Source organism: Salvia splendens, chromosome 2 (assembly GCF_004379255.2).
Source record: "Salvia splendens isolate huo1 chromosome 2, SspV2, whole genome shotgun sequence".
Classification (NCBI taxonomy): domain Eukaryota; kingdom Viridiplantae; phylum Streptophyta; class Magnoliopsida; order Lamiales; family Lamiaceae; genus Salvia; species Salvia splendens.
The window spans coordinates 31,746,443-31,763,057 of record NC_056033.1 but is presented as its reverse complement, the minus strand read 5'-3'; the positions used below and the strand labels follow the sequence as shown (position 1 = coordinate 31,763,057).

The window sequence follows — 16,615 nt, the reverse complement described above, 5'->3', positions numbered from 1 at the left end:
ATAAAATGCGTATTAATCGGGCCCATTCTTAAATAATAGTTTAACATACAGTTATCTCTCTCATCTCTTCCATTCCGCGCAGATTTACACAGAAATGGACCGGGAGTGGGGTTCGAAGCCGGGAAGCGGAGGCGCCGCCACCGCTCAGAATGAGGCTATCGACCGAAGGGAGCGGCTCCGCCGACTTGCCCTCGAAACCATTGATTTGGCCAAAGATCCCTATTTCATGCGCAATCACCTTGGAAGGTAAAAACCCTAGAATTTAGCGCCTAAGTGCTTTCTTCTTTTGCTTCGCGTTCTTTGAAGTGATCTTTTTGCAGCTACGAGTGTAAGCTCTGCTTGACCTTGCACAACAATGAGGGGAATTACTTGGCGCACACACAGGGAAAGCGTCACCAGACCAACTTGGCTAAGCGAGCAGCTCGCGAAGCCAAAGAAGCTCCGGCCCAGCCGCAACCTCATAAGCGCAAGGTCAATCTGAAGAAAGTTGGTAAATGATCAATCCATTTGCTTTTCTTCAACGTTTTAATTTGTTGATGAATTGCTGTTTTCAGTATTGCTTCATTTGGCCTAGGCTTTTCTAATTGTTTTTTCGTAGGAGTATTATTTTTGTCCCCATCATTCAAATGCTTTGATTGTAGAATATCTGTTTTATTGAAAATTGATCATGCATTTAGATATCGAGATTCCTTTGTCATTAAACAATGTGCTAAAATGAAGTTAGCCTGATATAACTTCTTAATAGTATAAAAGTAACATTTGAGAAATTAACTACTCCGTAATGTTGTTGGAGTTCAGATTACATTTTTTAGAATTCGCATAATGATTAAAACTGTTGACAATTTGTTGTTAAGTTACTGAAGCATAATAGTGCATAGGTGTTTGATATTGTTTGATGTTTGTGTTTGGTTGTTGTTTCTGTCCTTGGTCATTCTATTAGTGATGTAGTTTTGTATTCATGTTTAATTTATGGCTAAGTAATTATTCAGTTTTCCCTTCATACATCCTACTTCTATGTAGTTAAGACCTGTTCTTGCTGTGGCAGTTAAAATTGGTCGGCCTGGATATCGTGTGACCAAACAATTTGACCCAGAGACCAAACAGAGGTCACTGCTTTTCCAGGTTTGCATTATGTGCTTCTTGTATGTTTTATCATGCAAATCAAAATGTCCATGCTTAATATTCTAGTAGAATCAGTGTTCACATATGTAACAAGTGTTTTCTTCCTTTTTTGTGCTCTTCTGGTTTGTTTTGAAAGTTTGTTGTAAGTGCACCTACTTGTTGCAGCTTATTACCACAATTTCATTCTTGTATAGCCTCAGCATGGGGCATAGGATGCCAAAAAACCCATAAGAGTTTAGTATTGACATCAATTTCTGCTTCTTAGTATGTCACATTTTGACATTGACAGCCAGAAATTAAGTAATGTACTTTCTGAAGAATTTCGATGATTTGCTCATTCCAGATAGAATATCCTGAGATCGAGGACAATGCAAAGCCAAGACATCGCTTTATGTCATCCTTTGAGCAGGTACCTTCTTTCGCTGCAGCTAGCCTTGTACATCAGATATTGAGTACCAGTGACTTGTACTGATTCTCATGTTGCTCAAATTCTTTTTATCAATGCATTTCATTTATATTCACGCTGCTCTGGATGAAATTGCAGAAAGTTCAGCCGTTCGATAAAAGATATCAATACCTGTTGTTTGCTGCTGAACCATATGAAATTATAGCTTTCAAGGTGATAATCCATTCCCACTCTAAATGCAGCATATATGCATATAGTCAATTACTTATTCTGGTAAGCTCATCCCTTGATGTTTATCTTTTAGGTTCCGAGTATAGAGATTGACAAGTCAACCCCCAAATTCTTCTCCCACTGGGATCCAGACTCAAAGATGTTCACGGTATGCACCCCTTCTTTTAAAAGTGTACATATCATGGTATAAATGATACAACACACCTAGTGACCTAGCTTGGTCCTAGGTTAACTGATGAAGGCTGCACATCACTGGTATCTTACACTTGAGAATCTTATACATTAATCATGTTTTCTTTATGGAATGTTTGAATGTGCAGTTGCAGTTGTACTTTAAGACGAAACCACCAGAGGCAAATAAACCTCAGCCTCCTCCTGCAGCTAATGGTACTTTGCCGCCGCCACCTCCTCCACAAGGACCCCCTCCAGCACCACCAACTGGTAATCCTCCTAGGCCTCCAATGCCTGGATCCTTACCTCCTCCTCCTCCTCCTCTAACCAATGGGCCGAGGCCTATGCCTCCTGGTGGAAATCTGCCCGCCCCACCTCCCCCCCCTGTTGGCAGTGGTCATATGGCAAATTTTACCCCTGGTGCACAAATGGGAAGGCCTCCTATGCCACCACCTCAAGGTTTCCCTGGGCAGCAAATGCAGGGTCCTGGAATGTACCAACCCCCTCCTCCTAACATGGGTTGAACCCTCAAATCTGCAACACATTCTGTGTGATTGACGTTATATGACAGAAATCTTCTGGTGTAAGGTGGTTTCATTTATACAACAGAAACCTACGATGGTGGACAGTGGTCATCTTGGATGCAATACTAGCGTGGAGTGGGTGCAATAGAGATTGAATTGAAGGAATTGTTTTCTGTTGCGAGTATGATTGCAGTTTGATTTCTGCGTCTTTGAAGGATTTTTGTAAGAAACCTTCTTGTGAGGATAGATATGGTCCATGTATCAATATAAGACCTTATAGCCTCATTATCTCCTCTCTTTTTCTTTACCTATTTTTCTTCACCTCTTTTTATGTACTAATTTTTTTATTAAAACTCGTGCCACAATAAATGAGACTTTTTTTTAGACAGATAGAGCATCAAATTATATGATACATCCACTGCCAAGCTGCTGGGATTGCGCAAATTAAATTCAAGTGTTTATTGCTAAGGAAATTCGTAGAATACAATAACAAAATTACAGAGTTTATGCATGGACTCGGAACACAGTCGATCAGCTCTGCTCAACCTATTACATACAAATAGCACAAGATCCACAAATATTCAGCCAGCAAAAATGGATTCCACTGGCAGCTTTTTCATGGTTTATGGTTGGAAAAACTGGCTGTCTTCATTGGCCAAAATGACAATAAGATCACTTGGGTGTTCTATCCTGGGACACCATTCGATGGAAACACCTTTTGGATGAATTCCAGAAAGCGTTCTGAGTAGAATTTCGGGTCAACTGCAGAGATCTTCACCGAATCAAACTGCACGGATTTGTAGGCATGTTCTATCTTTTTAGTTATATTGTACTCTTGCAGGATATCGATAATGCCCAAATATAAGACCACGTCATAAACCTCCTGAAACGTTTCCCTAGCATCATCCCCATGAAGTTTCTCAGCTCTTGCTGGCATATTCACCCCAAGTTGGATCTGGAGCCTGTTAAAAAAATCTTAGTACGACAGAGAAATGCTGCACGGAAAAATGTTGGTCCAGTCGTTTGTACAAGTATAAGAGGCTTGCGTATCTTGTTATTGTGGTTTCAATGGTAAGACTATAGTTCTATCATCCAGAGTCAGAGACAGACTTCCATGGTATGAGAATACCTACCTACCTATGATTAAAACTCCATTTAACTCCAGTTATACCTTTTCAAACAGCTTTGAACAGAGAAGATATCTCCCACAATCCCTCTTAATTCAATGATTGTTTAAGATGACGTTCAGTAAAATCTGGAAAAGTGTGATATGATTCATCATTTCATCCTAGAGGAACCTCACATGTATAGCCTCCCCACCTCATTGAGATAGTGAAACTAACCTCTCTATACTCATGGACCTTAATGAATTGCCTCTACTAAAGAGATCTAGTCTAGTAATAAGCTTTCAAATTTAAAACAATTAGTGAAGATTAAAATACTAAAACGTTCAAGTTACGTGGTATTTACCTTGCTGTTCCCGGAAGGAGAAGATCTACTTCCTCATCCCCAGTTGAGGATGATGCACGCAGTCGGCTGCCTCTAATATGTGGTCCCGTAACCACACTACTGTCGTCAGAACTGCGTGGGACCAAAACAAGGCCTTGTGGTGATATTTCATCCTCCATGGACTCTTGAGGTTTTTTATCAGCATCAAAAGGGAGAACATCATCAGAAACTTGGAAAGTTAGAAGTCGAATACGTATTATGTTTTTGGCATGGATATTAGAATATTGGCATGCTGTGGCCTATGCAAGGCAGTTTCCTACTTTAATTTACTCATTGCAAGAAGTGGAAAATCAAATACTAATGCCACTGTCCATTTGAAGATGTACACAAGTTCATTACACTCCAGATCTGATGAGTAGTTTTTTGAACAGGCCAAACTTACCATCTTCAGCGACGATCCCCAATGCATCCACAGAGATGCGCTGGCTATAAGACATTAGAGAGCGTAGATGTTGTGGTGCTCGATAATGAACTCCGAGTAACAGGCTGTAATCCATTATGTCCTCTGATTCCAAGAATTTGCTGTCTATTTTGATCTGCCTGCATGTAGATGAACCAAAGAGCAGAACTACTGTGTTATCAAGTAAGCCAGGTAAGTTCATTCTATTATCACATAGAAAAAGAACAAAACTGACCATGAAAAACACACCAAATACGAGCAACATGCCGAGTCAAAACAAAACTAAGGTCTTTTAATCTCTAAACAGCTGAGAATTAGTCTCTGTTACACTGAATACAATAAAATAAATAAATGGCCAAGAAAGTTGGATTTGGGATCAAAATTTGATTGGATGGTGCGTATTAATTTTCAGGGAAAAAATATTTTATTGGAAAGCAATGATAAGCCAAATCACTAGGACCTAAATGGTAAAATCTTGGTGATGACATTTTGAAGAAAAGTTGAATATCCATATCTACAGATATCAAAGATGGACTTCCATTATAACAACAAAGGCTAGAAACTATGAATGTTATTAATAAGTGAAGTCATAGCATGGAAATAGAGGAAAACCAAGAAAAAGGATAAATTCCCACTTACTCTAGAAGTGCATCTCGCCAAGTTGGTTCCAAATAGAAGGAGTAGTTCAAATCCAGATCTTTAAGTATAGTATTCTCATCAATTTCAACTTTGTCAGCAGATCGCCCCAATGAAGAACCTTTAAGATCAAATCTTCGATGGATTCGTAACTCCGTGCAGAACATATTCCCCATTACAACAAAGCGAAACTGCAAATCGGTAAGGAGGTTTGGCATAACAATGAGAGAGTAAAGCAAGTTGATTATGCAAAACCAACACAGACATAATTGCCTGAAGAAAGCGTTGCAGAAGAATAGATTTTATCATTGGTGCTTATAGTGCAACCACAATGTGCAAGAGGCCTGTAGTTACTGGGCCATCAATTCACCAACAGTTATACATAATACATATGAATTGGGGATAAGACCTTGAAGACTTAAACAGAAGAGAGGCCCAAATTATCTCACCTTTCCCGTTTTAAACAGAATGTCATTGATATCATAAACACATGTTATCCCTGAATTGGAGAATTAAAGGACAAATTGGTGATCTATACAAACATTTTGGATCCATCATTGCATAGGTAGTTTCTATGGTAATAACCGAGCACGATATTTAACTGTAAGTCAAGTGAAGCAGAAATAGTGATTTCAACGTTACTATCAATAAGCAGAGGAGGTAATTTCCATTGTAGGTGTATTTCTGCTGCTTTTATTATTTTATATAAATATTAGAGAGGTTTCATTATTGGATGAGGTTATTGGAACATCTGCTAAGCTTGGAAAAATCTGAGTTATTCTGAGTATAATCATACAGGAGTTTGATATTAGAAAAGAAAAAGATGTCATGATGGGATACTAGTCACACAAAGAAATTTGTCATAATCTCCCTTACCTTTTGACCACTAGAAGGTTTAATCCTGTGAAGACCAAAAAACTTTGTTATGAGAGTATTATCATATCTGCGCACATGATCATGATAGTTTGGAAGCATCCGCAGCAGAACCTACAAGTGAGATCATTGGTCATAAATTCATAATAGCTCTAGCAGAAGAATACAATATGAGTTAATATGATCACACACAAAGGACGAGCTAATTTGAAGGCTTATAAAATTTCTTCACTCTTCTCTCTTTCTTTAGCTCCACAATTTCCTTGTAGATATTTCTAGCATTCTCATTTCTACATCTCTTTATTGAATAATTTTATTTATATCTTCCATCCTTATTTTAATTACTTCAATCATCTATCAGGGTAATATTATAGTCTAAAAGCAGACTTTCAGTTGAATGAAGTCATCCTATCCTGTGATATCAGTTCTTACACATCTCTCTACCCACGGGCGGATCTACTATGGGGTTGCAGTGGTCTTCAGTCAAGTGCAACCCCCAAACCGTTCATGATACTCATATACTCCCTCCTTCCCATAATAGATATCATACTTTCCTTTTTAGTTTGTCCCACAAAACATGCCAAATTTCCTTTTTTTGGAAAAAAGCTCCCTCTCACATTAATATAAATATACTATTTTCTATCTTCATCTAACATACAAAACATTTCCTAAAATCCCGTGCCATTAACCAAGTATGTCTCGAGCAAATAAATCAGATAATACCTAAATATTTTTGTTCTTAATTTATTATTGAAGTCTTGCAGGCACAACTTAGGTGAATATAGAAACATTCTGATATGTAAATAATTTAATGAAGCTTATTTTCCAGACCACCAATCAGCCTCTTTGGAACCAAACAAAATAGTAATAACGAAAATTGGAAATGCAGTTTGTAGCATTCAGACAATGCAATATAAGTTAGGTATAAAGAAGTTCAAAGCAAGACAGTAAGAGGTTTTCGGATCAGATATTGAACCTTAACTTCAGACTTCCGTAGTGTTTTGATCATAAAACGATCATCTTGAGACAGGAAAAAAACACTGCCACTCTTCCCCGGAGATGAAAGTTCTCTTAGGGCATCATTTCCACAGATTGACATCATGTAGTCAGCAGCATCAATTCCAAACAACTCTCGCAGGTTCCTGTAAAGGAAATGGAGAACATTGATGGGAACAAAACCAAAGTAAAAGGAGAAAATTAACAGTAAGCCAGTAGGAGACCCTATTAATTGTTTCAGTTAAAGCGACACATAAATCCATTTATATACTACTATAAATGATAAGAAACCACATGAGGGCACAAAGATGTGAAACAGAGGCATGAAATGACGAAACGTAAAAATTAGAAGACTTCACTAATCTCACAAGTATCCATAACATGAAAATTGGCATCCAACAGCTGATAAGATGAAAAGGATGTGATGCTCCAGGACAAACCTGAAAACCATAGGGCAATAGTCTTTCCACTTGAAATCCTCAGACTGATGCGAAGGTGTCAACTGTGAGCCTTCTTTAGGAAAATTCATCCAAAAGCTGGCACGAGGACCAAAATCAGTAGTCCTGACTTCTCGCCTTTGTATGGGGGTAATTTTACCCACAGTATATCTGACCATATTATGACAGCTTTTAAGTACTGATTTATGAAACAGATCAAGAAAATATCAGACATAGTAAGGAGACATAAATGATAGTTGTATCTGAGGTACACTACCAGAAATCAGTTATGGTCAACAAATGAAATCTGAAAAACAATCAGTTCTCCTATCAACCAAACTTCATAGGCCTGAAAAAATATCTCTAAGAATTAATAGTTACAGAACTCCATATGATAGAACAATAATTGGCTTTATGATAATGCAAGAATGAGATCTGCGCTTAATCTTATTTTGATGGCTTTGGTGATTCCATGCATAGATGCAGATGCAACTTTGGATGATCTTAAAAAATTTAGAAAAATGCTAAAAAAGCCATCAGGTATGACATACTGTATATGTTATTCCTGGAAAGCCTAATAGATTTTTACTGTGGTGTTTTAGAAGTGGAATAGTAAATTCGCAAAACAATAACTTGCTTTGAGTTATGGGTGGCACAAAGCCACGGTTCTTTCAACTCTGTACATGCTATAGAAAACTGGGATCATATGGAAAGATAAAATGAATTTTTTAAAAAATAAATAAACAACAATAGGTAGAGGGAACTTAGGTAGGAGTAGCAAAGTCATCTTTCAACGTAAACAACTACATTATTTTACTGCATAATCATGAAGATCAAAGGGTGAATTGTGAAATCAATTAAAGCATTCTACATCACTTGAACAAAAATGCTGTTATGACCAGGAGAAAATAAATGGAGTTGGCAGACATTTATAGATAAAATACAAGAGTAATCTGCTGTTAATATATATTCTTACCTAATTCCGAGCTGCAAACTTAACATCAAATCATAACTCCTATGGCCTTTGATAATTTGTTCGCCTGGCCTCTTTATATCTCTTGCAAGTTTCTTTTGCCGCCTATTTGCTCTTCTTGAGGTTGGTGAAAAGCGGTTGTTTAATACAATTTCAGTGATCAGTACCCCTTGCATGTATTCTCTTTCCAGTATTGGAGAAGTCAAGTCTTCATCTTCTTCACCTCCCAGAATGCTATCAGAGACACTCGATGATCTCACATGCCCTAAAACTTTCTCAATGGATACCTCAAGGCTCCAACGCCTTTCAAGGGACACATTTGAGGTGTGAGATTGTTCAAGTTGTAGTAGGCCTCCCTTGGAGAGTTTATCAGATGCATTTTCAACAGAAGCTCGGTTCGAACCAACCTTAGCATCTCCCACATCTGTTGCCATTTCATGTTGAATATGGGAAACCTGATTCTGCTTTCTATGGTCGGGTAGCAGTCCTTTTTTTCTCAAAGCATTGAGATACAACTGCTGACTAGCTGGAAGCTTCCTGCCATTTGGATAAAATGTACCTTTCCCATCCTTCAGCCCCCGTGTCCAAGTTCCAACATAGCAACCACCATCAACCCATGTGTATACTCCAAACCCATGCATCATACCATTCAACCAATTGCCTTCATATGAATCACCATTAATCCAAGTGAGAGTTCCCTTACCGGACATTTTGCCCCCTTTCATATTTCCCGAATACACATTTCTGTTGGCCCAAGTGTACTTCCCAGGTCCTTCTGGGGAACCCTGGATCCATGATCCTTCAAACACATCTCGGTTTGGGAAATCTTGATACCCCAAACCATGCTTTAAATTCAACCGCCACCGACCCTTGTAGGTCATTTTGTCAGGTCTAGTATATGTTCCATTACCGTTCATATAGCCACCTGAAAACTCACCTTCATAGATGGCCCCAGATGGCCATTGAAGTTTTCCATGCCCATGCCTCATCCCACTTCTCCACTCACCCTCATATTTACAACCATCGGACCAGACATAATCCCCTGACCCCTCCGGCACATTGCCACGCAGCAATCCAGAATAAGACTCTCCATTGCCCAATAAGATCTTTCCAGCTCGGAAGCTGAAAGTTTCTAACGAAGAACGAGAAACCTCTCCATTCGATTCATTTATACAGCTTTTCTCATTAGATATTGAGGAATCAAGTGACTTTGTCCGGTTCGATATAGAGAGTCCTCTTTCAACATTACTCGCAGTGGCCACAGGGCCAGACATGCATAATGCTCGAGAGTTTCAGCTGTCAAACGCTCTCGTGAGCTCCTGAAAAGGAATGCACTTCAAAACATCTTCCGAAAAGAGTCACTTTCTTTCATACAGATAGGCGTTTCATAAAATAAAATGAGTTTAGCACACCAACTTCTCAAACACTCGGCCAATGTAATTGAAAACAAAGTAGTAGATTGGAAGACTACACAGAGAAACAAAAAACAGATCCCACCCAAATTCAAATTTCTTAGTCTAATTTCTCAATCCTAAACATATCAGAATATCAATGATAACAAAAGCAAAAGATTCCTATTTATAAACTTGATCTAGCAAAGGTAATTGACTCACTGCCAAATAATTCAATTCGAACCAATATGCACTAACTGGATTGAAAGGAGGGGGAAAACTTAAGAGGTATGATTAAACCACAAAAAACAATAGTAAAAAACAAAGTAAGAACAATAAAAAAGAATCCCCAAAAAATCGTACTGGTACTGCGGTTTTAGCTTTTCAGCTGCTGCGCTCAAACTCCTCTCTCTTCTTCCTGCGAAGTTTGAGCCAAATTAACTCATACATACGTTGACCTCCATAAACCAATCTTCAACATATAATACTGTACGATAATAAGATCGAAAATACTGTTTTTTAAAAAAAACAAAGCAAAAATTAAAAAGAAAACCCCAAAATCTTGACTTCAAAACAAAACAAACTAGTCAACATACACAAGAATCGGAGGAGGGAAAAGATAACAATGAGAATCGAAATAAAAAACAAAAAAAAAACAAAACTAACCTTTAATGCAGCGGAAGAGAGAGAATAATGATGAGAGTTGAGCAGCAATTGTGTTTCCTAATTCTGTTAAATTGCAGGCAGCTGAACTCTTTTTGGATTGGATTCGATCCTGCTATAGAAGAAAAATAAAAATTTTCGAATCCCAATAAGCGCAGTAAACTGAAATGACTTAAAACTGCAAATTGCTTTGTGGACATTAAACTAACGTTAATATCTTATCACGTCAACCACCATCTCTTGTGTATGTATATTGTACTATTATTTCTAGTAATTTTTTTTATTTTTTACTCAATGGTCAATTTTATGGTCCATATGTCTCTATCAAATTTGTTCAATTTTTGGTTCCAGTTTATTAGTCATGCGTGCCACCTCAATTTTGTTTTAGGTCATTTAATTTAAATTCATATGTTTTTTTCATGCTTTAATCCATTTCATTTTTTCAAAAGTTTCCGTTGGGTCTAGGATGGAAATTTCGACACATTGACGTAGTACTAAATTGTACCCCATGAAGTAGATAAAGTGTGCAACTTAATTTATTACTACCTCCGTATTTGAAAAATAGAAATATTTGAAACGACACGAGTTTTAATGCACAATAAGTAAAATAAGAGAGAAGAATTAGGGCTGGATAAAAATACCGAAATACCGAAATACCACCCTTACCGTATCGAAAAAATACCAAAAATACCGGATTTTCGGTGTACCACAATTTTCGGTAAGGTATCATACCTTACCGATTTATTTCGGTACGGTAACGGTATGAATTTTCATATACCGGGGTATACCGAAAATACGGTATATACCGTAATTTTAAGTATATACCGAAAATATGATATATACCATAATTTTCGGTGTATACCGATATCAATATATGTCAAATTATATCAAGTAAATTCATACTTTACCACACAAATAAATATTTACATGTAGAAATCAAATATTGCCTCATTATAGTTGTCGGGTAATCATGTAAATATAAAAATCAAATAAACTCAATTAGGAAAACTTGATATCGTTGAATCAATTAGTTTCAAACAAATATAAGATTTTAGTTAAATTAGTTCCAAACAAATATCGTTGAACGTTGTGTGATTGCTTGGAGTTTAATTGTTACAGTTTTTTATTGAATATGTTTGAGTTTGATTAAATTTCATGTTTTCTAAGTATTTTTGAAATTTTATTTTCATTTGTGTTTGTATTTAGAATTATTTACAAAATAATGATATTTTGGTATGTTGTACTGTAGTCCGATATACCGTAAAACTCTGGTATACCGCAAAAGTACGGTATACCGAATTTATATATGACATACTGAAAATAAGGTATGGTATCGATATTGAAATTTGTCATACCGAAAATAAGGTATACCGAAATTTTTGGTAAGGTAAAGGTATGATTTTTTCTCATACCGAATTTTCGGTAAGGTATACGGTATGATGGTTTCGGTAAGGTATACCGTACCTACCCACCCCTAAGAAGAATTGGTTAAATAATAGAGAGAGAAAAAATGAGTAAAGTAAGAGAGAGGAAGAGAAAAAGTAGTGAAAATAGAGTTAGTGAATTGTGAGGTCCACTTCCTAAAATAAAATTTTTTAAAAGTTTATATTTTTAAGAGACGGTCCAAAGTGGAAATAGTTTCTATTATTAAAATATAGAGGTAGTATAGTATTATATGAGATCTATGCATAGCCCCATCTATCACTGCAACTTTCAACACACCACGAAAATCATATATGAACACGCGTGAAATTAATGGATTTGGATCATGTATTATTGGATTTGTATCCTTATCAGTTTGACCTATTAGAAACCCGATAATTTTGAGTTGGATTAAATTTTGTTAAAGGAGCTTGCTAAAAAGATAATAATATTATTCACTCCGTCCCAGAGATGTCACACTTTCCTTTTTAGTTTGTCCCACAAAAGATGTCACATTTACTCTTTTGGAAAAAGTTTCTTCTCACATTAATTATAAAATTATATTTTCTCTCACCACTTAACACACAAAATAGCATCTCCTAAACTCTTGTGTCAACTCCCAAGTGTGACATTATTATGAGACGAAGGGAGTATTGTTTAAAAAAATAATACTTTAGTTAATTCTTTAGAGTTTGTGCAAATCAAGTTTAAATCATGTAAATGGAGTTTTTATTATATAAATTAGGTTAAAAATCAGATTTAGTCGTGTGGTATTATTTCATGTTTAGTAGTGTAATAATATTATAGTTTAAAAAATCAGATTTAACTTCGTAAAAATTTACCCCTGGCCCCTGTCTGCATGAGATCTGGACTCGGTTTTTCTACTACTTTTTCCAAATTTAAGTGTATTATGTCAAGTTTGAAACGAATATTTCAAATTAGCATTTACATCGTGCCATTGTAACTTAGCAACAATCAATCACAACTGTAATGTGATTTTTAAATGCACCACTGTGGTACTAATTCAATAGATGATCATATTTACATGTAATATTCAGGAATATCCTTCACCATCTTCTCAATTTGATCAACTGGCCTAAATATTTTTTTGTTCTTGAAGGAAAAGTTGCATTATTTTTGCAATAATTAATAGTATGATTTGCGTAGATTTAAACTAAAATAAATTTTGTTGATTCAAATATTAACTACATGTACAATTTGAAATGTATGTTTACCCATGGATTTAATTCCTTAGAGCATCCACAACCGTGCTCTTGCCAGCGGCACGGTTGTGGGCCCGGCCCCACTTTTTCTGCCTACTCTCTGGCAAGAGCACAACACCCATAACTGTGCTCTTCCGCAAGGACGAGCACAATTAATTTAAAATTCAATTAAACAATAACATTTCCATAATAATAAAATTCATTAAAAAAACCTAAATAAAATTACAAATGACAAATAAAATAAAAACAACATAATTAAAAGCCTAAAAATTAAAAATTACATAATTAAAACACTAAAAATTAAAAAAACCACTACTCGTTGCCGAATTTCATCCACATGTGGTTGATTAGGTCTTCTTGTAACTGAATGTGGGTTCGGGTATCGCGCATTGTGTGCCTTGTCTCGATCCTCTGGCCAACCGTCGTATGCTCACCTCGGCGTGGGGGAGACCTCGCTGTTGAGCTTCCGGCTTCATCCTCGTCGTAGAAGCTAGCCGCCCTCGGCCCTTCGTCAGCTATAATCATGTTGTGTAAGATAATACACGTGAACATGATGTCGGTGATATTATTCACGTACCACAGCCGAGCCGGGGCCTTCACAATGTTGAATCGGGCTTGAAGGACCCCGAAGGCTCTTTCGACGTCTTTCCGCGCGGACTCTTGACGCTGCGCAAAAAGAACCCGTCTCGGGTCGTGCGGGTTGTTGAGCGTCTTCACGAACGTCGACCACCTTGGGTAGATACCATCGGCGAGATAGTAACCCATGTGGTATGTATTTCCGTTGATGGTGAAGTCGATCGCCGGTGCTACACCATTCATCACATCATTGAAGAGTGGTGAAGAATAGAGCACGTTCAAGTCGTTGTTGGCTCCGGCAACGCCGAAATATGCATGCCAAATCCATAGGCGGTAGTCGGCGACTGCCTCAAGGATAAGTGTTGGGCCGTCGCCTTTGTGACCGCTTAAGTGTTGCCCCCTCCAAGCATTCGGGCAATTCTTCCACCTCCAATGCATGTAGTCAATGCTGCCAAGCATTCCGGGAAAGCCATGGACTGATTCGTGAAGACGAAGCAACCGTTGGCAATCATCGGTGCTGGGTGCCTGAAGGAATTCATCCCCAAAAGCTGAACGAACGCCCTCGCAAAAATTCTTTAGACAAAGGATTTGACTCAACTTTATTTTACCCAAATAATACCCGCAAGTGTACGGGGTTATCGTAGCAAATAGCAAGCAAGAGTATATCGTATCCCACAGAGACAATTAAGTGTAAACCTAAGTACCACGAACAAACTTCAACTAATATCCAGACAATCAGGAATTTTGGTTTTGAAACTAACAACTACTGAAAACATGTAAATGCAGAGATTAAATTAGAACAAATAAACAAGAGATATGCAGAATTCAATGATCCGATGCACAACTCATAGCTTAACCCAATTAAAACCAATTTACCATTTAAAGTCTCTAGAATTGTTGAATCAATCACAATTGTAGATTAAACCCCCTTCCTAGGTGAGAAATCTGTAGATTAGGTGTAATAAGTGAAGTCCCCTTCTAAATCTTAGACCTAACTCCCAAAAGTTTGATTAGATTAATGATCCCACTCAGAATCTCAACTCTCCCGAGTTTTATTGAATAAAGATGTGAATTATTCCTCTTTCAAGATTAATTATTTCATCTCCCGATTACTCTAAGAAACCCTACACTCCCAATTGGTGATCAAGCAATTGATAGGAAAAAGCACAAGAATAATTCAAACAATTGCAAGAGCAAGATAAAAATGAAATCAATTGGATTAAAACTATGAATCAATGCATCTTCACCAAGAATTCCACATAAAGGGTTTAGTTACTCATGTTCATGGCGGAAATCAGACAAAAACTAAGAAAAACAAGAGAAACCATGATACGAATTACAATTGGCGGAGGAATCGAAGCTTGAATCTTCAATCTTCTTCCAAGAGTTCTTCAGAGAGAAGGAACGTGTGTTTTGCGGCTGGTAGAGAATGCTTTTTCGTTGCCCTAGCTTCTCTCTCTTATTCATCCCTTCAGAAAAATCGCGTCTGAGCTAAAAAACGTTAGTCAGACGGACCCGACCGGGTGGAATTTTTGCACATAAAATTCACCCGGTCGGGTAGAAGTCTCTGGACTCTTTATGAACAAAATTGTCCACCCGGCCGGATGGAATTATTGCACATAAAATTCACCCGGCCAGGTAGCTCCTGGCAGTCCGCGCAGCTTTCGTAGATCGGTCGTATCTCTCTCATCCGAACTTCGATTGGGGCGTGTGAGGTACCCACGCGAAGCTCTTTCGATGATGAAGACAATGGTACTCTCAAAATAGGATTTGGACCCCATATTGATAGGCAGATTAACGTTTGAAGCAGACCATAGTCAATGCTTGGCTCATTTTGACCCTTTTTAACCTATTTTAACTTCAAACACTGGATAAACTCATCAAAGCACCTTTATAGTGAAATATGGACGTAAACTCAAGTAATATGCATTTAAACACCAATTATCATCACGTTTAACGCCCAATAAAATAGTTAAAATACGAGTTTGTCAGGATTCCAGTGGACTCACCGATATGCAAATACTCGTCGAAGATGTCGGCCGTTTGCCCAGTAGCGAGTTGTCGGATGGCACACGTACACTTCTGCAACGACGTGATACTTTGCCGGCCGGCTGCATCTGGACCTGTTTGGAAGAATTCAACACGTGCGGACAATGTGTTGACAATTCGCATGAACAAGCGCTTTGACATGCGAAAACGGCGCCTGAAGTAATCTGCCGGAAACCGCGGCTGGTCGGCAAAGTAGTCGGCAACGAGCCTTTCGTGGGCTCCCTCCCGGTCACGATGGATGTAGCGGCGATTTGATCTAGTTCTTTGAGGAGGAGGAGCGGAGGTATTCGCCGCGACATATTCTTCGTAAGCGGCACGATGTTGTTCGTAGTAGTTTTATTCTTCGCGCTCCGCTTCCGCCATAATATGAGTGAAATCCATTTGAGGTTTTGAGTGAGAGATGAATGTGTTGATAGTTTGTATGAGAATTATGAATGAGAGATGATTTGATGTGATAAATGGATGATGAATGTGTGTATTTATAGATGATTTTGGGGAAAAAAATAAAAAAAAATCAAAAAAATTCAGAAAAACGGGCAAAAAAAGGACATATTTTTGGGATTTGGAAAATAATTTTTTTTATTTTTTATCATTATTTAAAATTAATTAACGAATTTTTAAAAAAATTATTCAAAGGCAACGGCTATGCCGTTGCCCAATCGTGTGCCACCACGTCGACTGCTCGCTGGCACGGCGCGAGCCCAGCGGCGGCGAGCCTCGTCCTCGCCGCTGGCACAGACGGCGGCCTTCTTCCCCACCACCTTTGCAGATGCTCTTATCATATAAATACAATAGCTACATACCTATTTTATGCGTAAAGCATTATCAAAATGTAAAAATAAATGAATTTTTTCCTCTATTTCTTTTAATTATTTTTTATAGACAAATGAATATAAATTTAAAGCCAGCATTACAATGGACTCGAATTCAAGATTGTAGTCTCCAAGATTATCACACTACTACTAGGCCAATTGCCAATTCGGACACAATGTGAACCTCTACTTAAAAATATG

At 37.7% G+C, this 16,615-nt stretch overlaps 2 protein-coding genes across 2 annotated transcripts; one reads left to right on the top strand and one right to left on the bottom strand.

Moving 5' to 3' along the window:
• The first annotated feature begins 55 nt into the window (after positions 1-55).
• On the top strand, positions 56-2,763 carry LOC121792200 (splicing factor 3A subunit 2-like). Its single transcript, XM_042190059.1, has 7 exons — positions 56-246; positions 321-490; positions 1,046-1,122; positions 1,466-1,531; positions 1,667-1,741; positions 1,833-1,907; positions 2,080-2,763. The coding sequence occupies exons 1-7, from the start codon at positions 95-97 to the stop codon at positions 2,452-2,454; spliced, it is 990 nt and encodes a 329-aa protein (XP_042045993.1). The 5' UTR covers positions 56-94; the 3' UTR covers positions 2,455-2,763.
• Positions 2,764-2,889: 126 nt separating this feature from the next.
• On the bottom strand, positions 2,890-10,545 carry LOC121792199 (phosphatidylinositol 4-phosphate 5-kinase 9-like). Its single transcript, XM_042190058.1, has 10 exons — positions 10,336-10,545; positions 10,033-10,087; positions 8,282-9,597; positions 7,309-7,476; positions 6,849-7,014; positions 5,876-5,986; positions 5,003-5,190; positions 4,346-4,503; positions 3,925-4,087; positions 2,890-3,416 (listed from the first exon to the last, which is right to left on the bottom strand). The coding sequence occupies exons 3-10, from the start codon at positions 9,550-9,552 to the stop codon at positions 3,140-3,142; spliced, it is 2,502 nt and encodes an 833-aa protein (XP_042045992.1). The 5' UTR covers positions 9,553-9,597; positions 10,033-10,087; positions 10,336-10,545; the 3' UTR covers positions 2,890-3,139.
• Positions 10,546-16,615: the final 6,070 nt, after the last annotated feature.